Raw genomic sequence first — 22,325 nt, 5'->3', positions numbered from 1 at the left:
TAAGCTCATTTTTTCAGTTTTGTTTTGCTAAGCTATTCGCTTGTGACCTTATAAGGCACTTGTTGATTTTTATTCTCTCCACTAATCACCGGTTTTTGGGTTTGTTTCTTTTCGCTTCTACAAATAAGAGAGCTAAAGTGAAAGCTTATATTTGGTTATCTCTTATTTTGTTTTGCTCTTCTGTTTTGTTTATGCCCTTATATGGCACACGGTTCTCTTTTCTCCCACATTATCTGAGGTTAGTGTATGGCATTAATCATTAACGCGGTTTCGCCAAAAAAAAGCCAAAATAAAAGTTATGTGATATATTTATACCCCGCCAGGTTATTTTAATTTATGAAAGAGTCATTTCTGAACCTATAAACCATATATATTCTTGATAGGAATCAAAAACCGAATCGATCTAGCCATGTCCGGTTGAAAATTAAATTTTTGAAATATTTTCCAAAATTTGAAAATTTGATAAGAGGTTAGTTTCATCATTAATTGTCAAAATTTGATAAAAAATTGAAACTTTTAAATCTTAAAACCGAGTATGCAAAGCCTTATAAAAAATATCACAGAACAGCGTTCCGAATTGAAATTAATGCATTTTTGGCTTAGTTATAGTTTTCCAAAAACGTTGATTTACCCTAAAAATTAGCATATAAAAATATTGATTTAATACATTCGAACTCCCAGATCCTATGGCTTACTGCATGTGTATATAAACTTCGGGGTTTCAAAGTTACCTTCATTTGTTGTTTTATTTATTAATTTTTTTAGTTTGAGGCAGTCTGAAATAAGTTGCGTCTTCCTCTACGAATAAACTATTTAGTTTTCCAGCAAGTATTGCTTGTCTTAGTTTATAATATAGTTTTGAACCTTATCGGGTAAAGATTCAGTTAATCATATCTTCCCTTTAAATTCTGATTCAATTTAAGAATTTTTTGTGTAAATATAAGAAAGTGTTTGGTGCGGTAAATTTTTATAATTCAACCTAACGTTTCTCCGAAATTCCCCGAAATATAATTTATTGTTATTAATTTGCTTAGAAGAGAAACAACCCAATGCATTCGTCCAGGTATTTTCTCTTATTCGCCTCTCTAATGCCGTCTCAAATATTTCTCTCTTAAAAGCTTTCTTGAATATTTGTTTGTTTGTTCATATTCGAAATAACTTGGCCTTCAACTACTTTTCGGAGTAATGACCCTTACAGTGTGGCGTTAACCATAAACCATTATTTGGTTTATACTATAGTGAAATAAGAAATGATACTATAGAGGCATATTAATAAAAATTGTTTAAACCATCTCTTGGATTATTTGTTATTGATACAAAAAAATGATTTCTTAAATATCCTCAAGTTGGCGTTTCCCCAATTCCCATTGAATAATTGCACAGTTTTACATTATGTTTTTGCAATTGTAAACTTTGTGTTGATATAGTTTAATACTTTTATACAAGGTCTTATGTCTCGGGGGGAATATTGTGTTCAGGTCTTCCAATTTAACAATAAATTGCTTTAATTCGCATCTAGTCTTGACTGATATCCAAGGCTCCTCTATTAAGCAGCCAGGGCAGAATCAGTTGGATGTGTTTCCGGTAGCGAGCATTGTTGTACATTTGCATCTGGAAATCTGCTCCATCGGCGGAATCACTGAGGAAGTTCTCAAAGCTGGCTTTGTCTGTGGGATCCACCAGAATGGCGGCCATAACTCCAGTGGCCACGGAATAAGCTGCAGAATTAGGTAAAAAAGAGTTTAATATCTTAAGGACTCAAGTACTTAATAGGCATACCGAAAAGCCCGTATTTGTATAGCGCCATGTGAATCTCCTTTAGACTTGGCAGAGGCTTGGAGTATTTCAAGATCTTCAGGTGCTCCACCAGATTATCGTGGTAAAACTTAATGTAATAATCGAACTTGCTCAACTTGTCCTCCAGTCTTGTGGACGATATCAGGAAGTAGAGTAGATCTTGGGCGACAGATCCATACTTGGGCACCTGATAGTCGACCATGTAGACCTCCTTGATTTTGCCCAAGTCATCGTATTGGAACATGATGTTGTTTGACCAACAATCGCCATGGTTCAGCACATTGAACTCCGGGGATCGACCTGACCCAGCCTGAACATCTCGTCTATTATCACCGGCTTTAGGGCTTTCTGTAGTGAAAGTATTGATTTTATAGTAAATAACCAGTTTTAGGGCCAGCTCATCTTACGATCTTGTCTATGTACGCTTCGTGACCCTCGTAGGTGGTGCAGCATTGGAAGAATCTCTGGCCCATGCCTTTCATCATCTCGTTCATCATTGGCTTATTTTCCACCTTAAAGAAGCCCTTGAGCAAGATCTCCGGATACTGTCCTTTGGTGGATATCCGTACCGCAGTTGCTGCATGCCACTGGGCCAACTTGCGGAGCACTCTTTCCGTGTGCGCTTGGTCGAGTCCCTCAAGGCGATTGGTGTTCTTGAATCCCTGGACGCTCAAATCCTCCAAAGCAACGTAATCACTCTGGGCATTATTGAGATTGTAGCTGTTGGCACCGAACCTGACCTCCAAGCCGGCCTCCTTGTAGAGGGCCTCCATCTCGGGCACCACTTGGGTGTACATGATGCTCTCGCTTTCAAAGATATTCGTGTGTTTCATCATTTGCTGGTACATCTCCAGCTGATGTGGCAACTTGACCATGAAGGACACCGGCTTGATCTTACCATCTGTGGGTGAAAGTATCGAAATCAATAAAGTTTTAAAGGTGTTTCCCAATGTGTCTTACCCTGAAGCTCCACTTCGATGTGAACCCGCAGCATAATGGTGGCATAGTTTTCGCCCGCCGCGGTTCCAATTTCCGCCTTGAAGCTCCTAACCTTGGTGTAACCCTCCACACTCGCCTTAAGCGCATCCTCGAATAGTTCCGCAGTGACCCACTCAGGTATTTTGCTATCCGCCATTGCTGATAATAGGGATTTGTATTTGATTTGTTATAAAAGCGAACAAAAAAGCACGTATACGCCCGGTTTAACCGTGTTGCGTTGACTGACGTAAATTGAGAATTAGATAGGTTTATATCAGGCGTAGGTGAAGCTTTCACCATTCGCTAGAACTCGGAAGCTCTGCCTCGATCTCCTCTCTCAAGTTTTGCCCGTTTATTTCGCTTTCCAAAAGCTTCCCTTGTTTATAATTTCATGTTTAGAATATTTGTTTACATTCTCTTAACTATTCTTCATGGTGATGACCCCAATAATTGCGCTTAGCTTCAAAAACAAACACATGAATAGAATTTTGTTCAAGGCCATTAAAAGTAATTACATTAATTCCGTTGATAAAATAAAAACTTTTAAATTTCGAGTGGAAAATTAGGTGTATTCAGGTTATTATTATATTAAGGAGTCATTTCCGACCCTATAAAACAGATATATTCTTGATTTTCAACCGGACTGAAAATTAAATTTTTGAAATTTTTTCCAAAATTTGAAAATTTGATAAAAAATTTAAACTTTTAAATCTTAACAGCTGATATGCGATCTGTTAGCCCTATAAAAACTAGCACAGAATTGAAATTACTGCATTATAGGCTAAGTTATGAATGATTTACGGTCCCATGATTTAATCATAAACTACAAGTGTATACGAACATCGGCATTCCTAAATTAGTTTCTCTTCTTGTTTGTATAATATTCCACGACGTAATATTTGTCAACAACAAGAATAGATTAATGTTTGTAAGTATGTAAACAACAAATTCCATTATCTTCTGATTTTTCTCTCTCTAGAGTATTTTTTTTTTAGATAATTATATAGCCATGCTTGCTTGTGATAACTTTTTATTATTTAATACTTTTACAATAGATTGAGCTCGGTATGAACCTGTTTGGCTCATTGCAATCCATTCATCTTATGTAACCCCTCTGAATGAGCCAGGGCAGTATGACTTTGATTTGATCCACGTAAGCCGGGAGCAGAAACATCTTCCGCTTGAATGCAGTCGCCTCCTCCGAATTGCCCATCACATTCGCTATATTCGAATCCAGATCCGCCGGGAGCAGCACTATGGGAAGCATTCGCTGTGCGCATATAAATGCTGAAATTACGGGAGAGAGAGATTTGGGATTCAGTACCCAAGCCGTAATGTGCTTCGCATCAAGGCTGGCCTTACCCCAGAGACTGTATCGGTGTAGATGGGCTTGGAGCTGAGCCAGTGTGGGTGCGTTCCGGTTGTAGCTGAGCAGGCCGAGGTGCTCGACCAGCTGACGGTGATAATACTCTATGAAATGGTCGAATTTCTTTAATTTGATTGAGAACTTGGGGGAGGTCATCAGCAGGCACATTAGGTCCTGAGCAGGTGTACCTAAATATAAGGAATTCTGTGTTAAATTTATTTTTAATAATCATTTAATACCAATTACCATATTTGGGCAGCTGGAAATCAACAAAGCAGACGTCCTCCACCTCCGAAGATGCGTCCGTGTACTTAAACATAAAATTATTGCACCAAAAATCGCCATGATTGAGCACACTCAGCTCCAGAGGGTCGTTTTTGCCAAATTCTATATTCAGGTCGGTTAAACGGGAGGTGTAGTCACTCTGTAAAATTCATATATAAATATAAACACAAATAATACATATTAATGCTACCCACTATGAGGACCATTTGTCCCGGATCTAAATTATATGTCTGCATGCACTCCAAGAAGGGCACACAGAAGTTAATATTGAACTCGTCCAGCAACTTCTGGTGCTCGGCTGTGAAGTAGCTCTCCCTGAGACTCTTCTCGTACTCTCCCTGGTCGACGACCCTTTTTGCGGATGCTGCATGCCACTGGGCCAGCTTCTTGAGCACCGCCTCCACTTCGAATTGTTCCAGTCCCTGGGTTCTGTCCACATTTTTGTAACCCCTCTTCCGCAGATCCTCCAATAAGATGTAGTCACACTTGACCGCATTTTCGGGAAACTTGAAATGCAGCGCTTTGAATTTTGGTGATATTGTAGTATTCTTGGCATATATCGACTCCAGTTCTGGTATCAGGCGATCGTACATATCTAGTTCCGTGGTAAACATATCGTGGAAGTCATGATCCTGGGCGTCTGGCACCAATGGTATCTTCAGTATATAGCTGACATCTTCGGTGCTTTCATCTGTATCTAAGCGTTGGTTACTTGATAAGAGAAGTGAAACACTGACTCACCTTTCAGCTGCATCTCAATATGTATACGCAGCACGATCGTCAGATAGTTCTCGCCTTTGCTGATCGCAGCTTCTGGGACAAACTTAACTATAGCCTTGAAGTTTTTATTATTCTTTTCCAGTAACCCATGAAAAAGCTGTTGGTTAACCCATGACGGTATTTCTTGGTCTGTCATAGTTGATCATATGACGATTTACTGACAACTGTTGCCAATGGCTTTCAGTAAGATACTGTCCGCGAATATTTTGTTTTGTGGAACCGAAAGCTCTTCGTTGTCTCTCTTAAAAGCTATACCTTTATTGAGCATTTTTCCCATACTCAGTTAATAAGAGCAATCGTTTGATCCGGAAACTACAATAGCTCATCTGTAGCTACAGCATGTGAAATAAATGTTAAAATCTTTGGTTATAATTCAACTAAAATGAATACCATTTATCTCACAACTTATTTTCATATATTAAATGACATCTCTATTTATCAGTTATAAAATGTCAGGATCATTACTCCTATGATTTGGCATTGTGCATGAAGACATGACGCCGGAGCTTATCAGGCCGCGCAAATTCTTTGGCACAGAAGGTGCACTGATAGGGCCGCTCGCCCGTATGTTTCCGGCGGTGTACCTTCAGCTCGTAGTACACCGTAAAGCGCATCTCGCAGAGATCACACTTGAATGGCTTCTCGCCCATGTGGCGCCGCATGTGAATGTTAAGCTTGTTGGGCGTCAGGGCTTCCAGGCCGCACAGCGAGCAAAGATACTTCTTACCCGGATTCTTCTTAGCCACGTGCATGTCGCGAATATGCTTATCCAAGCTTGGCTGAACGACGAAGGAACGCCAGCAGTGGGGACACTGGTAGCGGAAGCGTCGTTTCCTTCGCGACGGAGTCTGATTTTCTGGCATGGCGGTTTGCTTAGAATGCTGGGTGGCCAGATGCAGGGCAAGATTCTCCTCCCACATGAACTTGTAGCCGCAACGCGAGCAGACAAACTTCTTGTCGTTGTTCCTGCACTGTCTGTTCAAGTGCTGTTCCAGCATGGACTGAAAAATAGAGTAATATATAGATATGTGTAAAATATACCTTTATAAGTTCACTCACCTTATCCACAGTCTTGAAGATGCAGTGCTCGCAGGAATGTGGCAGCTTGTCGAAGCTATGCAGAGAGTACTGGTGCTCGCTCATCTCCCGTCGTCGTCGGAAGCTCAGGTCGCAGAGGTCGCAACTGTAGGTTCTACTGGCGGGGAAACTCTCCTCATCACTGTCATCCGTGTCGTCAAGCAGGAGCTCAAATCCAGTTTCAGTGCTTATCATGTACGCCGATGGCTGGTCGCTATGGCCCCCCTGCATGGCGATGTGACGACGCAGATCCGCCACACTGATGAACTGAATGTCGCACATTTTACACTGGATACTCTTCTGACCCGCATGCTTGGAGGCGTCCGCCAGCAGAGTCTCGGCCAGCGGGAGATCCTGGCCGGTGAAACCGTGCCGCTGTACGTGTTTGTACAGCAGACCAGGGCGGTAGAAGGTGCGCGTGCACCAGCGGCAGGGAATGAGCTGTGCGTTGCCATCCCGGTGGACCATCAGCTTGTGTTTGGTAACGGCGCTCTTGTCCTGGAAGCTGCGGGAGCACTGATCGCACGAATAGTACTCTTGCTGAAACAGTGATGTCGAGAAAAGCAAGAAATAAAAAGAGATTTATAAAGTGCTTACTTTTGATTTATGCGAATAACTCAAGGCAATTACAAAACGTAAAAATAATTAAATTAAAATTAAAATTAAATTAATTATGGTTCGTTTCTGAAAGCCTTTAAATGGATTCTTCTAAGTGTTCCCTTCATTTCATTGTCGAGGCTCACCTTGCTCTTGTGCTCGACGAGATGGGCGCGCAGGTTCCGCCGCCAGAAGAAGCGCTGCGGACACTTGTCGCACTGGAAGCGCTTCAGCGTGTTGTGGCACAGCTGACTGGTGTGGTGCTCCAGCAGCTGGGCACTGAGGAAGCGCGAGTCGCAGCGCTGGCATACATAGGGTGCGTCTAGCCAGGTGTGATCCTGCCGGTGGTGCAGGTGCAGCAGATACTTCCGCGGCCACCTAGCCTCCGGCGAGTTACATAGCTCGCAAGCATAGCTGCGCCGCAGCACAACGTCCCCCTCACCCTCACCCTCACTGTCCGTGTCCGAGCTGTCCATATTCATCTCGTAGCGCGCCTGGTTCGTTATGGAATAGTAGCGGCCATACACGCCCAGCCTGAGATCCCGAAATATGCGACGCTTCAGACCCTCCGTCGTGGACTCGACGGCAGTCTTGAAGAAGCCCTCGGCTATACGCTCGATGGGTTCTCCATGGGCCTCGAAATCGAAGTCAGTGGGATGGGCGTGCAGGTGATCCCTGAGCTCGCGCAGCTTGGTAAACCGACGTAGGCAGATCATGCACTTGATTTCTTTGGCCCCATTCGGCTCGCAGCTGTGCGGGTCGAAGTCCTCGACGCGTCGATTGATCCTCGAGGGCTTAGCAGAGGCTGCCGACGCCAAGACTGCGGATGTGGAGGCCAACGGCAGATCGTCCTCAGAGTCTGACTGTTTTTTGTCCTGATCCGTGTGTTCCCGATGCTTGTGTTTAATCAGGCTGACAATGTACTTGTAGGACTTGCTGCACTGATCACACTTGTAGTAGTTGTCAACGCTACAGTTGCCGTCCTCGTCCGAGAGTCTGTGAGGGGAATTATGAAATCAAATACAAAGATCTAGTTAGGCTAAGTGATGGTAATATATTGGTGCCAGCAGAATGGAGATTTCTATGGCGCCCCTATAATGCCTTAATTTAGTTAATAGATCTATCTACTTACTCAACTGCCTTAATGATGCTGTGCACCAGGGCGTCAGTATTGCCGCGACTGCGGTGCGTTGAGGTTCCCGAGGTGGAAGCTGGACTAGACGGACTCGCATCGCCGGGCATAACAGAGGGCCTGCCAGGCATCTTTCGCCTGGAAGTCTTTGCGGGCAACAGACTAGCTCCGTGCTCTGCGTGCTTGTGTTTCACCAGCGCCATCACGTACTTGTAGGCCTTGTCGCACTGCTCGCACTTGTAGTAGTTGTCATCATCGTCTATCCTGGTGAGGTAAGGAAATCCATTAGAAACTAGACTATCTATAAGGGAATTTTACTTACTCCTCGCCGGGCTTGGCGGGCAGCCCATGATCCCGCTGCTTGTGGCGATACAGGTTGGTGACGTACCGAAACGCCTTGTTGCACACCTCGCAGATGTGCTTCTCCTCGACGCTGACGGTCTGCGGCGCTGGCGAATCCTTGCGCTGGAGCAGCGGAACATCGTCCTGATCACCTCCGTCCGAGTCGCTAAAGTGCACGATGGTGCGCCTGACGAACCGCGACCGTACCAAAGGATCGGCATTGGCCATGCCTCTTCCCATCTTCCGAGGCGGCTCCAGCACCTCGGACTTGATGGTAACGCCTTCGATTTCGAACAAATGAATGGGCGTCTCCCTGAGGGCCTCCAAGGCCTCCTGACCCAGCAGTTCGTCCGCGGAGTCGTCTTCCAGCTTGCGCAGCCACAGCTCGTGCGTTTGGCGCGCCTGCAGCACAAAGTCATAGCAATTCTCCAGCTTCTGGGCGCAGGCAGAGCACAGCCACTGGGGGAACTTCTCCGCCTGGGCCATTGCCACCTATTAAGGCAATAATTGGCATTAATGCGGGCGGAAATTGGATGACAATGGCTGGTTCACCTCGATCCTCGTTAGCTCGACCAGCAGCTGTCCGAAGGTCTTCTCCGCGTATTTCTCAACGGGTGTCTCAATCCAGTAGCGTCCGTCATCGCCGCCGCAGATTCTGCACGTCCTCGTCATCTTTCTAGCACATTTAATCCGTTTAAATAGTGACTCCCAGCAAGAAAAAGACAACAGCGTCTGATAAAAATTGCCAAGCAAACAGCTGAGCGGTTGGGTACAGTGTTGAGTAGCTCCGCAGCGGTTGGGTACATGGTACGATTGTATAAGGTGGTCTTATCAACGTTGGACCATACATATTCTTTGTTTTCTTTCTCCTCTTAGAGAAACAAGAGATTGCAATAACAATATTGTACTCAAAAAAAGAAATTCTTGTTTGGAGACCACCTTATACAGTTTTACCATGGATAACTTATTTATAGGCAAAGCTGGTCACACTACTAAAAAGGCCCTTGTTGCATTTTCTTAGATCTCAAAGGTTTTCATCGTTTTCTTTTAGTTTATTCTTGTTTTCCGGGCCTAAAAATATATCGGATGTAATTGCACCGACGGCACAATGCTTCCTCCGAATATTTGCCGTACTTGTGCGATTCCGAACACGGATTTGCGGCCATTGTCCACCTGTCTGGCCAAAGACGCCTCAAAAAGTTTCTATGATGTGCTCCAGGAGCTAACGCAAATCGATGTAAGTAGCCACTACAGATGCAGAAATGCACCACTAACACTTTTAACCCAATCGTATAGCCCCTGGTTGAGAGCTCGGGTGATAGTCTGCCGCAGCATCTGTGCACCGAATGCCTGGCGAGATTGGAAAGTGCCTACGCCTTTGTGGAACAGGCTAGGAAAGTCAATGGCGAGCTGTTAGTTCGTCTGCGGGAATGCCTTGACGAAATGCCCATTGACATTCCGCAGGAGCAGCAGCACATTAAAACCGAAGTAGATATCGAGGAGGCGGCTTCCAAGTATGTTGAGGATGTAGATTCCGCCCGTATATCGCCTGTGGAGTTCAAATGGCAGCCGGACAGTGAAAGTGATGGAGATTTTGCTGGAGCAGCATCCAGTAATGAGTGGGTATTATTAACTTGGATTACAGTTTGTACTATATTCTATTACTCCGTAGGAATGAGCGCGAGAAAAAACCCTATCCCCTGAGACGCAGTGCGCGCAAAATCAAGCAGCCTGTAGAAAGCGATAATGAGGAATCAGAAGTACCAACAGAACCTTCGCCCAGCAAACGTCGTCGTGGCCGTCCCCCCGGCCCGGCCAAGCGCCAGTCGATGACCTCCGATGGCCGTCACGCATGCAAGGAGTGCGGCAAGACCTTCTCCTGGTTCCGTGATATGCAGCGCCATGCCCGCATCCATTTCGAAAAATCCAACGCCTACGTTTGCGACACGTGCGGCAAGGGGTTCTTACGCAAGGACAAGTACACATTCCATCTTCGTTGCCACGAAAAAAGCGATGCCAAATGCAAGGCTCTTCAGTTGGGGAACGAATGGCGCTTCGCCGAACGGCTATACAGTTCCGGCAGGTTGAAAAGGATCGAGTGCAAACTGTGCGGCCTGAAGTGCCCTCGGATTCAGGAGCTCAGAATTCACTTGGTCAGCCATAAGAACGTGGAGAGCCTGTTCCAGTTGAGGGAGAATAGCGATGTGATTAAAGAGCACTATGCTGACCAGCCAGGTGACTTGGACGGCGTCAAGGATCAAATTGTCGTGGACATAACGGAAGGGCACTTGGAGAAGTTCGCTTCCATAGTAAATTCCCATGGCTACGAGCTGGGGCTGTATGACTCGGACGAGGAATACGCTAGCGGAGAGTCAAAATATGAATGCACGGTGTGCAATCTTCCCTTTGCGAGGAAACATCAAGTGGTGAGGCACACACTAGAGGAGCACGCCCAATCATTTTCCTCAGAGCTTCCCTGGAAACGGTGCGGCTTCTGTAATATCGGATTCCTCTGCTCCAGACTCTACGATTGCCATGTGAACAGCCAATGTGACAGCAAACTAAAGCGGTATCGATGCGCAAAGTGCCCAGGGAAATTTATGTGGCCGGAAAATCAGAACAGGCACGCGTGCTCCCATCGCCACGAGGAACTGGCGCTTTCCCGCCAGATCTCCTGCTCCTTGTGCGACGAATCGCTGCCCACTTTGGCCCAGTTGCGTATACACTTAGTTACCCACCAAAGTAACATGAGTGGCATCGATCCGGAGCATAGTTCGACGTTCTTTCGGTCGTTTTATCCGAACGGACTGGATTGCACTCGGGAGGAGCTTGGTGTCCGCATAGCCGAAGACTTCGAGGTGCAGGACTTCGATCGCTACTACAACGCCTGCACGGGCAGTGGCCAAGAGCTGGATCTCTTCGATTCCGAGACAGAGCAGAGTGGCGACGATCGGGAGGAGGACGAGAAGCCGAGCGCTCATACCTGTTTGTTGTGTGGAAAGGTGACGAACAGACTCACGTCCCTGCTGCAGCACCAGAACAGTGTCCATTCAAAAGCGACGACGTCAGATCTGCCTTGTTCCTGCCAGGCTTGTGGCGCTAGCTTCATAAGCGACGCCCTGCTGCAACAGCACCGCCGGCGTATCTGTGGAAAGAAACATTTTCGCCGTCACTGCCAGAGCTGCAATCTCCGGTTTATCTGGCCGAGCAACTACGAGCTGCATATGAAGACCCATCATAGCGAGGGAGAGGAGAAACAAGTCGAGGAGGGTGAGCATCGGGATGCCAAGCTGCAGTGCGACGAGTGCGAAAAGGTTTTCATCTGGCACAAGGATCTCACTCGTCACAAACGCTTGCATCTGCCGCAGTCAGCGCAGTTCGAATGTCCGCACTGCGACCGAAAGTTCCACCGCAAGGATGGCCTCAAGTCCCACCTGCGGGTCCACACAGCTGCCCAGCTTGTTGAGCAGCCTCTCGCATCCGACAGTAGCCAGATTCTTGCTCTGCTTTCCCGACCTCATGGCTGTAAGCAGATTCAGTGCATGATCTGTCTCTCACGCCACTCCAAGATCTCTGATTTGCGAACCCACCTGGCCGCTCATCAATACGGACTGAGCTTCACCGCGGAAACCGATGTTTTCAGTATCTCAAAGTATCTGTACCCGGAACTGGGAACATCCTTGGACAGAGATCAACTGGCGAAGAGAATTATGGCAGATATCGACCAGGGACTGGATCTGGATCGATTTATTTCCATCACCAATGAAGCGGGCTTGGAGCTTAACTTGGACAGCAGTGAAACGGACTCTGAATCCGAGGAGGAGGAGGAAAACCAGTCCAGCCAGAACTACGCCTGCAATCTCTGTCCCACGGAGGTAAAGAGAAAACATCAGCTTTATGCCCACCAAGGGGAGAATCATCAGTACGAGGAGGCACCTCTCGTTTGCCCGTACTGCCAGGCTAGGTTCGTCAACGAATCCCTGCTGTATCATCACTCCAGGACCTTTTGCGGCAATGTCCAGAAGCGCTTCCAATGCCGGAAATGTCCGGTTCGCTTCCGATGGCGTGAGAACCTGAAGCACCACCTATATCTGTTCCATCAGCAGGCTGAGATGCTAGCTGCAGAGGATTCGTCGCAAGTGGATGCAGAACTGCAATGTGGTGAGTGCCAGCAAACGTTTAAGATGCAGAAAGATCTTACAAGGCACACCTTGATGCATGCCCGGGAGGCGACGATCTATCGGTGCCGCTGGTGTGCACGTCGATTTTACCGCTGGGCTAACCTCCTGCAACACATCGCGCGCCACGGCATCCGGGCTAGTGAGCTCCACTATGCCGAGGCCCTCCTGGACTCCTATGGACATCCAGGCGGTCAGAAAACCGTGGAGTGCCGGGTGTGCAATGTCAGCTTCGCCAGTATTGCCGCCCTGCGTCTGCATCTGGAGACCATGCCGGCAGGCAGCCACCATGAGCTCTCCTCGTTAAAGAACTATTCGATCACCAACCAAATGGGCTTCGAGCTGGATCTTCAGGATTCGGAAACGGATGAGGAGCAGGCGAAGCCGCCCGGAGTGCCTGCCTACTACACTTGTGGCATGTGCCAGCTGAGGTGCGTGAGGAAGTTCGAACTGCACCAACACCAGCAGGCCATGCACAGGCTGGAGAAGGTTTCCGACGGCTGTGACCAGTGCATCTTCAAGAGCGTCTGTCCCGACATTATTGCGCATCATAAGAGGACGCAGTGTGGCAACCGGGAGAAGCAGTTTACGTGCTCCCGCTGCGGCTACAAGTTTATGTGGGAGGCGAACCTGCTTACGCACATGCAGCTGCAGCACGGAAAGACTGACAATCCGGAGCAGGAGGGGGACAAGGAGTCTCCAGCCGAAGAGCCTAAGACCGGAAGCCCAGTTTTCCAGTGTGCCCAGTGCCCCAGGAAGTATAACCGAAAGGATCGCCTGTCAGCGCACGTTAAAAAGTTCCATGGACCTGGTGGTAGGGGTCCCGAGGTCGCAAAGGTTCCCGCTCCCAGAGCCACCTCACCCAAAGAACCGAAGCGCTTCCTGTGCGCCTTCTGTGGCAAGGCGGTCAGCTCCTCCTCCAACCTGATCATTCACATGCGACGTCACACCGGCGAAAAGCCTTTCAAGTGCGAGTTCTGCGCGATGGCCTTTCCACGGTCGTCGGACCTTCAGTGTCACCGGCGGACGCATACCGGAGAGCGGCCGCACGTGTGTACCGTGTGCCAGAAGGGATTCGCCCGCTCTTACAAGCTGCAGCAGCACATGCGCATCCACAGTGGCGAGCGCCCGTACAAGTGCACCTACTGCGAGAAGAGCTTCACCCAGTCCAACGACCTGACACTCCACATCCGTCGGCACACGGGAGAGCGGCCCTATCAGTGTGGCATCTGCGGGGAACGTTTCATCCAGGGAACGGCGTTGAAGAATCATCGCCTGCAGCAGGGCCACTACGAGGAGGGTCAGAATTCTGGTGAGCCGGCAAGGCGCACGGTTTTGGAACAGTTCGCTGTATGAGACTTGGTAATAAAAATTCTGTTCACACAAAATAGTTTTTTTTATTTAGCTTAATTGATCTTATATAAATCCAAGAACCCGATATATTAATTTTAATTGTAGATCGAAATATATATGAATTTGGGCAATCATTGGCTTCTTGACCTTCGTATACCTCCAAAAATAACTAAAATTGGTATATTAAATCGAAATTTGTATATGACGGGTAAATCTAAATTTCTCAATAACCATAACTGAGCCAAAAATGCATTAATTTCAATTCGGAAAGCTGTTCTATGCTAGTTTTTACTAGATACTACTATATCATATAGCTCCCATAGGAACGATCGAGAAATTAATAAAATTAAAAAATTATAACTTTTTCAGTTTTCAACAGATTTTCATCAAATTTGAGGTGTAGCCATTTTATATTAGTCTTAAATTTTGTGTCAAATTTCATGAAAATCGGACGACTATATCATATAGGTGCCATACAAACTATTGTTTGATGTAGAAGAAAAATGGAAATCTGTGAATGAAAAGCTGCAAATATAATATGTATAGGTGAATGAAATGAAAGCAGGTATTACTTCATTGTTTTTTAACACAAATATATATAATTTATATGGTATGGATTCCTAGTCATAGAATTTCTATCTGCAAGGGTATATAAACTTCGGCGTGCCGAAGTTAGCTTCCTTTCTTGTTAAATTTAAAAAATTCAATTTTTTTGCCAAATTTTGGCAATTCTAAGGAATTTAATTCTATCACCCTTATACAATTTTTAATTTTCGACAAAATGTCAAAAATTTATTTTTTGACAGGGCATGGCTAGAACGACTGGGCTGTTGATGCTGATCAAGAATATATATGGCTTATAGGGTCGGAAATGACTCTCACTTCGAATGTCGTGTTTTAAATGAACATCAAGTGCTCTGTAGCATTAAAACTCAAACTACAGGGTTGAGGCAGGTTTCACCCTTAAGCGAAGAGGGTTGTTTCACCTATGGGCAGTGCCACCTGCTTTCTATTCTCGATATATGCCTGTCTATCGTCCGTCATTGCCTTGACGACCGATCCAAGTGGCCCATTTCTACCTGTCAGAACTGCTGCCGAAATAGTGAAGAATACATTGGCCCGACAGAGCGGAAATACAGATGCACTTACTCTTAAAATTTAGTTTTGAAAGTTTAGCACTCTTCAACTCGAAATTTGTTTAGTTTCGCCTAAAACCAGGCCTGAGTCGGTCACGACAAGATGGTCCAGCAACGGAGCAAGACGAGTCGCTCGCTGGCGGTCAGCGAAAATGGAAGCGAAGGTGCCGGCAGTAAAGATTCTGACCAGGTCCACTGCGTGGTGCTCCATGTGGCCGAAGGTGGGTTTAATATCTTGATTCAATAGTTCAGTTCAGTAAATATTTCTACTCTGTGCAGCCATTAACTTCTTGGGTCGTGAGGCCAGCGAGCAGAGAGATCAGATCGTGATGAACGCCGCCCTCAACACAGTGGACTTCGATGTGGAGGGCTCACAATCGGCGGTCAACGGGCCTATCGTCTTCAACAGCAATTGCATTTGGGAGTGCGATCTGGCCGGGATTAAGCGCATCAAGACGGACCACCGTCCCGTCAAGCTCACATTCACAGCTTGTAGCGGTGCCGGTGGGGTTGAGCGGAAAACTATTGGTAGCCTGCTTCTGCCACTGCGAGGACTTCCGGTACTCAGCACCACAGGCAGCCACAACAGTTCCCATTTGAAAATGATTTGGCACAAGCTCATCTGCATTAGCAGCGAGTTCCGGTCCCAGAAGCCGGAGGTGCTGCTAGTCCTGGCCATCATCAAAAAGTCCATCTTGCACACGAAGGACTTTGACCATATCATGCAGTTCCCAGACGTGAGTCCGATCCTTAAGGAACATTTCTAAATAAGAATATATATCAATATGTATACCCTTAGCAAAAAGTGCCGCCCACGACGCCCCTGAAGTCGCCCGGCCACTCGATCACAGCCAGCATGCTCCAGTCGCAGGTGAGTTGTAGATGTTACCTAGGAATATTTTAGAGGAGATTTATTTCTGGACTTTCATAGGCCAACATCTACGTGCAGTCGTTGATGCAACTAGGCCTGCTGCAGGTGGGCAACGATCCGCTTATCGACTGCGACATCATCGAGGTGGTACTGCAACTGAAGCAGCTGAAGAAGGTGAACCGGCTGGTGAAGTGGCTCAATCAGGGCAAGGAGCCCAGCTCGGTGGTCGTGATGTTCGACTTTGTGGGCAACGTTACCAACATCGAGTTGAAGCTAAACGACTCCGACTCATACGTGGTCAACGACGTCCTGGGACTGCGCTTCAAGACCTCCTTACGCAGCATGCGGTTATACTTTCAACGCATTTTTTATTTGCCCTTTAACATGTACATGAACGGCACGGCTATAGGTGAGTATTTACCATAACATTAATTTCCGGAATCAATTCCAATATTCTCTTTAATAGCCAATTACCGCATGGACTTCAACAACCTGTTGCCACCGGACAGCCACTTCAAAGATCATGTGGAGTATTCCAGCAACGGATCATTCCAGTTCAATCGAATTGGACGACAGGACAGCGCCCGGGATCCCAAGCCTCCAATTATGGAGTACAGCTTTACCGTGGAGATCAAGAACAAACACGCGCTCCAGGAGCAGGTAGAGCCTGAACCAGTGCCATCGAAAGCAAGTGGAGTCATCAGGGAGCTGCCCACGAATCGACAGGATACGGAAGCGATTTCCCTGTCTCATGGGCAAAGTAACTACTCAGCAGCAAGCCTGAATATGGGTGCAGATATATCACTCTCAGGGGAATCCCGCGGCTCATTTTCAATTCAAGAAGATGATTACGATTTTGATACTCCGACAGATCATTCTGGGACGCATAACAAGCGCCGAAAGTTCACTCGATTGCCAGTCGAGGAACTCAATCTTGAAAGCGATGATGAACGGTGTCTGGAAACTAAGTTTTCCGAGCTGGTAAGTGAGGAACTGAAAGACGATTTTGCTGCTCATGAAAATGTGGAAATGGAAGAGGAGGAAGAGTATTACAATCGTAGGGGTAAAAAATGTGTACCGAGTTCCGGTGAAGAGACTCTGGAAGCCAGGGCTTCCAGAAGTTCTAAATTGAATTCTGGCTCCGAGGAACCTCTGCTTCGCAAAAAACTAAAGGTAAAGACCAAGGTATCCAAACAGACTGTCGGGGAACCATCGCAACCAAGATTAATGGCTGACGAAGTGACATCCTTGCAAGAGTTTGAGTTGGATGAAATGAGATTAGCAGAGGAAAATAGAATGGAATTTGCAAAGAGAACCAGGATTAAGTCAGGTCATAGTCTCAAATATGCAAACTCCCAAGTGGAGGAACAAGAATTTGAAAACTTTAGTGAATCGACATCCTTGCAACAGTTTGAACTGGAAGAAAAGAGACTTGTGGAAGAAGAAAAAATTAAGTCTTCTATAAAGCAAAGAATCAATAAATGTAGTAACGAAAATTTACCAGCACTTACCAATCATAAAGTAAGAAAATCAAAAAGGGTAAGCAAGGAAGCAATTGTAATGGATTCCAACGAGCTGGAACTCAATAAAACATTAATAGCATCTTCAAGCGAATGCATCGCAGAGACAAAGGTAGGCAAAAAATATGTGAAGAAGGTTCTAAAAACAAAGCCCAAGGAGGATATTGGCTTACCCCAGGATAGTTCTGTTAATCTCCGAAACTCAGAACCTTTAGCAGTAACCGATATAAGAGAAGACACGTTCGACTTTGCAGAGGATAACGAGCAGATGCCGTCCTCCAGTGAGAAGTTATGCAAGAAAGCAAAAACGTTAAAGATTTTTAAAAAACATTCGAGTGTTGAATCAGTTGACTTAACTGACCAGAATGTCCAAGGCCAGCGTAAACTGAAGTCCAAGACATTGATGCATGAAGATCTATCAGATATATCTCTAAGTACCCAGGGTACTCACGGTAAAGCGAAGACTTCTGATCTGGCATTGCGAGCCCGCTGGGTTGAAGTGAATAAGGTGCAGTCGGCTGCCTTGGAGGAAACAGAATTGTATATAGAGCAGACCTGCCAGACCGAGCTGAACCAGATCCTGTACGAAGATCAGCTTGTACGCGGCCTGGCAAAGCCTTTGAGCCCCAAAAATAAACTTCGTATTGATACAGAAACCGAGATGATGCGCCAGTCTCACGGAAATCTAGGCAGGAAAAAGAAACGAGCTTTGCCGGCAAATAATCACGCTGAATTCAAGAGCTCCGAAGAATATTTCTCACTGCCGGAAAGCCTTTCAAAATCCGAAGAGGTGATCGAGCCTGAAATCAAGCCGCAGCCAGTGCGAGTACTGAAAAAGAAGAAACTTAAACAAACTAAAGTCGAAGAAGCGCCACCGGTTGAACTTAACGAAAGTCCAGAAGATCAAGTTGTTAGGCCCATCAAAAAAAAGGTTATCAGGAAAAAACTATCGGTCGTTGTAAAAAATAAAGAGCATTTAGAGAATGTGGAGCCCCAGGAGGATCTGGTTAGTGCTCAGATAAAGAAAATAATTAAAAGATCCAAACCAGAGGATGATGTCAAAGTAACTAAGAAGGTACCCTCCAGAAGGGGTTCGCCCTCCTTGGATGATTTTGAAATGGATAACTCCGCGGACACGGAGACAGTTGGCCAGAGGATCAAATCCTGGCGGAAACAGCAAATAGAACGATTTGAAGAGGAGCTAGCCCGCAAAGAGGAACACTATAAGGCCCAGTTGGAGGAAATGGAATACCAAGAACTTAGGATCCTTCACCAAAACCAAGATGATTCCGCTGAGGATGAGGTTCAAGCTGACAACACTGTGGATTACCAGGCCAAGTTCAACGAGCTAGAGCAGCACATTTCCCAGCTTAAAGCGGAAATGGAACAGCAGGTAATGCTCTTCGAAAGTCGCAGCTTGGAGCTTCGCGAGGAGAACCTGCAGCTGGCCAATGAGAAGGTAGAGCTAAAGGCTCGCATTGCGAACATGGAGGAGCAGATCACTCAACTTCGCACCCAGGGCTCCGATGAAGCGGATCTTAAAGAGGTCATCGGCGAGCTGAAGTCCCAGAATAGTTGGTATTTGAATGTGGCCCGCCAGAAGGATCGGTACAAGAAGCAGTGGCGACGCTGTGCCCGGCGAGTCCATGCCCTCAAACTGGCCATGTATGAGAAGAGCGCACAGAGCCAATTGGAAGAGAAGTGAGTCCATTCATTTTTCCGTATATTTTCAAATTTATAAAGTATATTTCCTTTTCCCCATGCAGCACTATTAACCTGAGAGAAATCCTGACCAAAGACGCCTTGACCTTTGAGCAGGAGTATGGACCGTTCCGCCGCTGTGACACATCTGACAATTTATCTTTCACCTCGTTATCCGGCTCGGGAGACGCCCCTGATACGGCTCATATACCTACCCCGCAGTCTATCTCTCATTCCATCTCCCAGTCCATCGCCGACTCTATCTCCGAGTCTATCTTTCAGTGCAGCTTCCAGTCTGGCTCTTTGTCTGGCACCCAGTTTGGCTCCCAGTCTGGCTCCCAGTGTAGCTCCCAGTGCAGCACCCAATCTGGCTCCCAGACCATTCCCCAGGACAACTAGCCTCTAATCCCTTTGATTTTACCAAATTAACTGTGAGCATTTTGTACTCTATTTAAGTTCTTTATTTTGTTCGTTTAATGATCTGAAAATAATAAATGGTACAAATAACTAAAACTATAGTTCTCCTCTGGTTCTACTCCAACTGGAAGCCCACGCGCACAAAGTAGGGCAACGTGTCCAGGGCAGCTGGATAGTCCATTACCCAGGTGGGTCCATGGTAGACCTGATCGCTATTGCCGTCCTTCCACTCTCCCTCCGGCAGGTAGATGTCGCGCTGGGTGGCTCCCTCCACCACGACGGGAGCAGCGATTATGTCGTCTCCCAGGAGGAACTCTGTGAATAGAATTGTTTATTAGTATTTTTTGATAGTAATTAAGTGCTGATTAGTGACGGAAACTTTTGTTCGCTTGAAAACTGGCAGGTTATACATTATGTTTTATCAGAAATGTCACGCTAATATCATTCCACATGAACGTGCTACTACTACTCACCATCGTAGATAGACTGCGCCACCTTATCGGTGGGTGAGATCCACCAGAGCGGAGCATTCACTGGCTCTCCGGAGTCCACGGCACGCTGGAACAGCTTCATGATGTAGGGTGTGTAGGTGGCGTGCATGTCGGTGAACGTCTTGCTTATGGTAATGGCCTCATCGTCAAAGTTCCAGGGCACGAAGGAGAACTGGAGGGCGGGCATAAAGACATTGGCCTGCAGCCAGCGGAGGAAGAGCTCCTTGTTCGGGGGCCTCTCTTGGTAACCATTGCCCCCGATCATGTCCGGCAGGACAAAGGGATATCCGTTGAGGTTCATTTGTAGCATAGAAGAGATCAGCGTGAGCAAACCATTGTTCCAGCCCCACTCGGAGTCCTTGTCCACAATGCGTACGAAGATGGGTAGCTCCTGGGTGCCCTGTGCGGATCGCACCTCCACCATGTCCCCGAAGGCGGCAACAGTGCGCACATAATCGCCCACAGCCTGGAGAGGAGTCACCATGGAGCTGCTGGCTTGGATAACAGGATCACTGGGCAACCAACTGGTCTCGCCGGCATCGAACTTGAAGCTATCAATGCCGTCCTCATCCTGTAGCCGCTTCAAACGGTTGGAAAACCATTCCTGCACTTCAGTTTTGGTGAAATCCAAGATGGCCGCATCCTTGGGCTTACTGTTCCACCACTGGGTGTCGGAGCTTCCCTCATGATCAAGCACCAGATAGCCCAGAGACTTGGCCTGCTCGTAAATGGCTGTGCAATTGTTGTTGATGAAGGGATGGATCCATAGAGTCACACGGAAGCCCAGGGCCTTAAGATCGTCCGTCAGGGTTTTGCTGTCAGGGAACTTGTTCTTCCTGAAGGTCAGGGCGCCGTAGCAGTCCTCCCAATCATCATCGATCTCCAGCTGACTGTTGTTGAAACCATTGTCCAGGATCTGTTTGGCAAAGTCCCTGACCACTTCATCGGTGACCTCCGCCTTGTAGAGCGCCCAAGTGGACCACACTGGGTGCATGACCATGCGTTCATCTGGGAAGCCCGTGGGTTGTCCCAGAAAAGTTTTCACGGCATATTTGTGCGCCGCCTTGGCGTCCTTAGCAACGGCCACATGATAGACGAATTTTCCGGAGGTCACTCGAGGATCGTAGGGCAACTCACTGGTGGCACTCAGGCAGAGCTGACCCGGATATGCCGCTGTGTTCTGGTCAAGAAAGAGCGGGGTGTTGCTCTCCACATAAACAAAGGCACCGGCGCTGTTCAGCCAGTACCGCTCGCCCACTCCAAAGTTGTCCAGCTCCTTGGGCAGGTAGGAGTAGTTGCTGTGCACCTGACGCTCCACGGGCCAGTAGTGCTGCTTCTGCTCCGGGCCACTGAACCAGTGAGTGGATCCCGTATTCAGGGGGAAGCAATCCCTCGGCTGGGTGCCCTTCAGCACCCGATCGCGGGACACCCGCACATGGGTGATGTCACTGCCCGTGCCGGAGACCACACCGCTCTGGACCAGCGTAAACTGCACGACGGTCGTGCCATCGGTGAGGGTGTAGCCACCGCTGTCCGTCGCCACCAGATTCGCACTAGTCGCAAAGTTGTCGAAGGTGACCGTTTGCAGGGTCTTATCACCCTTCATCAGCTCGTACTGCAGCTTGTCACCGCGCCCCAGTCGGACGTAGATGTTGCTATTTGGGAACTTGTAGCGCTGCTCGATGCTGGTGCAGCTGGACACCGCCTCCCAGAGGCAGCAGGATGAAGCCACCACCAGCAGCAGGGACAATAAAGCGAACCTCATATTCTTTTTGGTCTCGCGAAGAACGACTGCCGGTCAGGTGGCAGGCAATGGTCCTTATATAGCTGCGATTAGGAAATCGAGGAAATACTAAAGAGCTCTCCGACCAGTCATCAGCAAATAAAGCTCTTGAAGATTGTCAACACAGGGAACACTTCAGTCCGGTGATAACCCCCCCCATGGCTGATAAGTACTGTCCAACCTGGGTTTTGTATATTTTCCATTAGGTAATTAATGATTGTAAGCGCCGAGATTGCAGCTCACCTACTTTGATAGTTTTTTTATCAGCAAATACAAACCTAAACTATTATCTGGTGAAGAGTACCCTGAAAGTCAAGGACCCCTTTGAAGGCAACCTTTTAGAATCGTAATACCGTGATTCGCTATCTTTAGAAAACATTATCAGGACTACCTCAAGTGTCGATGAATGTGCTTTTAAAATATTGTTTACAAAGTAAAAGAACTCAACAAGTTTGATGACTAATAAAATATAGAATCAAAAAACGAAGCTAACTTCAACAACCTGAAGTTAGTACGCCAAT

General features: G+C 47.0%; 6 protein-coding genes across 7 annotated transcripts; 2 read left to right on the top strand and 4 right to left on the bottom strand.

Annotated features, from left to right (window-relative positions):
- Nucleotides 1–1,390: 1,390 nt before the first annotated feature.
- CHKov1 (CHK domain ov1) lies at nt 1,391–3,022 on the bottom strand. Its single transcript, XM_020955794.2, is given in 5 exon segments — nt 1,391–1,718; nt 1,780–2,088; nt 2,091–2,145; nt 2,205–2,698; nt 2,758–3,022. Coding segments are annotated over 5 exon segments (1,236 nt in total). The 5' UTR covers nt 2,933–3,022; the 3' UTR covers nt 1,391–1,515.
- A 766-nt stretch (nt 3,023–3,788) lies between these two features.
- On the bottom strand, nt 3,789–5,428 carry CHKov2 (CHK domain ov2). The gene is made up of 5 exons (XM_020955517.2): nt 5,168–5,428; nt 4,621–5,117; nt 4,388–4,565; nt 4,138–4,329; nt 3,789–4,062 (listed from the first exon to the last, which is right to left on the bottom strand). The coding sequence occupies exons 1-5, from the start codon at nt 5,340–5,342 to the stop codon at nt 3,872–3,874; spliced, it is 1,233 nt and encodes a 410-aa protein (XP_020811176.2). The 5' UTR covers nt 5,343–5,428; the 3' UTR covers nt 3,789–3,871.
- Nucleotides 5,429–5,572: 144 nt separating this feature from the next.
- LOC110186366 (uncharacterized) lies at nt 5,573–9,132 on the bottom strand. Its single transcript, XM_020955516.2, has 6 exons — nt 8,907–9,132; nt 8,335–8,846; nt 8,013–8,276; nt 7,027–7,876; nt 6,266–6,823; nt 5,573–6,207 (listed from the first exon to the last, which is right to left on the bottom strand). The coding sequence occupies exons 1-6, from the start codon at nt 9,024–9,026 to the stop codon at nt 5,674–5,676; spliced, it is 2,838 nt and encodes a 945-aa protein (XP_020811175.2). The 5' UTR covers nt 9,027–9,132; the 3' UTR covers nt 5,573–5,673.
- On the top strand, nt 8,021–13,920 carry LOC110186764 (uncharacterized). Of its 2 annotated transcripts, XM_086840516.1 has the most exons (4): nt 8,021–8,284; nt 9,406–9,591; nt 9,651–9,973; nt 10,027–13,920. In XM_086840516.1, the coding sequence occupies exons 2-4, from the start codon at nt 9,463–9,465 to the stop codon at nt 13,886–13,888; spliced, it is 4,314 nt and encodes a 1,437-aa protein (XP_086696642.1). In that variant the 5' UTR covers nt 8,021–8,284; nt 9,406–9,462; the 3' UTR covers nt 13,889–13,920. The 2 variants fall into 2 exon arrangements, with proteins under 2 accessions (XP_086696642.1, XP_020811685.2); XM_020956026.2 differs by lacking the exon at nt 8,021–8,284 and having other exon boundaries at nt 9,331–9,591.
- Nucleotides 13,921–14,748: 828 nt separating this feature from the next.
- On the top strand, nt 14,749–19,626 carry rha (protein). The gene is made up of 6 exons (XM_020955393.2): nt 14,749–15,242; nt 15,301–15,758; nt 15,821–15,892; nt 15,953–16,301; nt 16,359–19,113; nt 19,179–19,626. The coding sequence occupies exons 1-6, from the start codon at nt 15,125–15,127 to the stop codon at nt 19,510–19,512; spliced, it is 4,086 nt and encodes a 1,361-aa protein (XP_020811052.2). The 5' UTR covers nt 14,749–15,124; the 3' UTR covers nt 19,513–19,626.
- tobi (target of brain insulin) lies at nt 19,552–21,822 on the bottom strand. Its single transcript, XM_020955394.2, has 2 exons — nt 20,004–21,822; nt 19,552–19,845 (listed from the first exon to the last, which is right to left on the bottom strand). The coding sequence occupies exons 1-2, from the start codon at nt 21,784–21,786 to the stop codon at nt 19,646–19,648; spliced, it is 1,983 nt and encodes a 660-aa protein (XP_020811053.2). The 5' UTR covers nt 21,787–21,822; the 3' UTR covers nt 19,552–19,645.
- Nucleotides 21,823–22,325: the final 503 nt, after the last annotated feature.

The sequence above is a fragment of the Drosophila serrata genome, unplaced genomic scaffold, assembly GCF_035046125.1.
Source record: "Drosophila serrata isolate PLE 108 unplaced genomic scaffold, ASM3504612v1 contig_382, whole genome shotgun sequence".
Lineage (NCBI taxonomy): Eukaryota > Metazoa > Arthropoda > Insecta > Diptera > Drosophilidae > Drosophila > Drosophila serrata.
The sequence above is the reverse complement of the archived record's forward strand: the minus strand, read 5'-3'. Positions and strand labels throughout refer to the sequence as shown.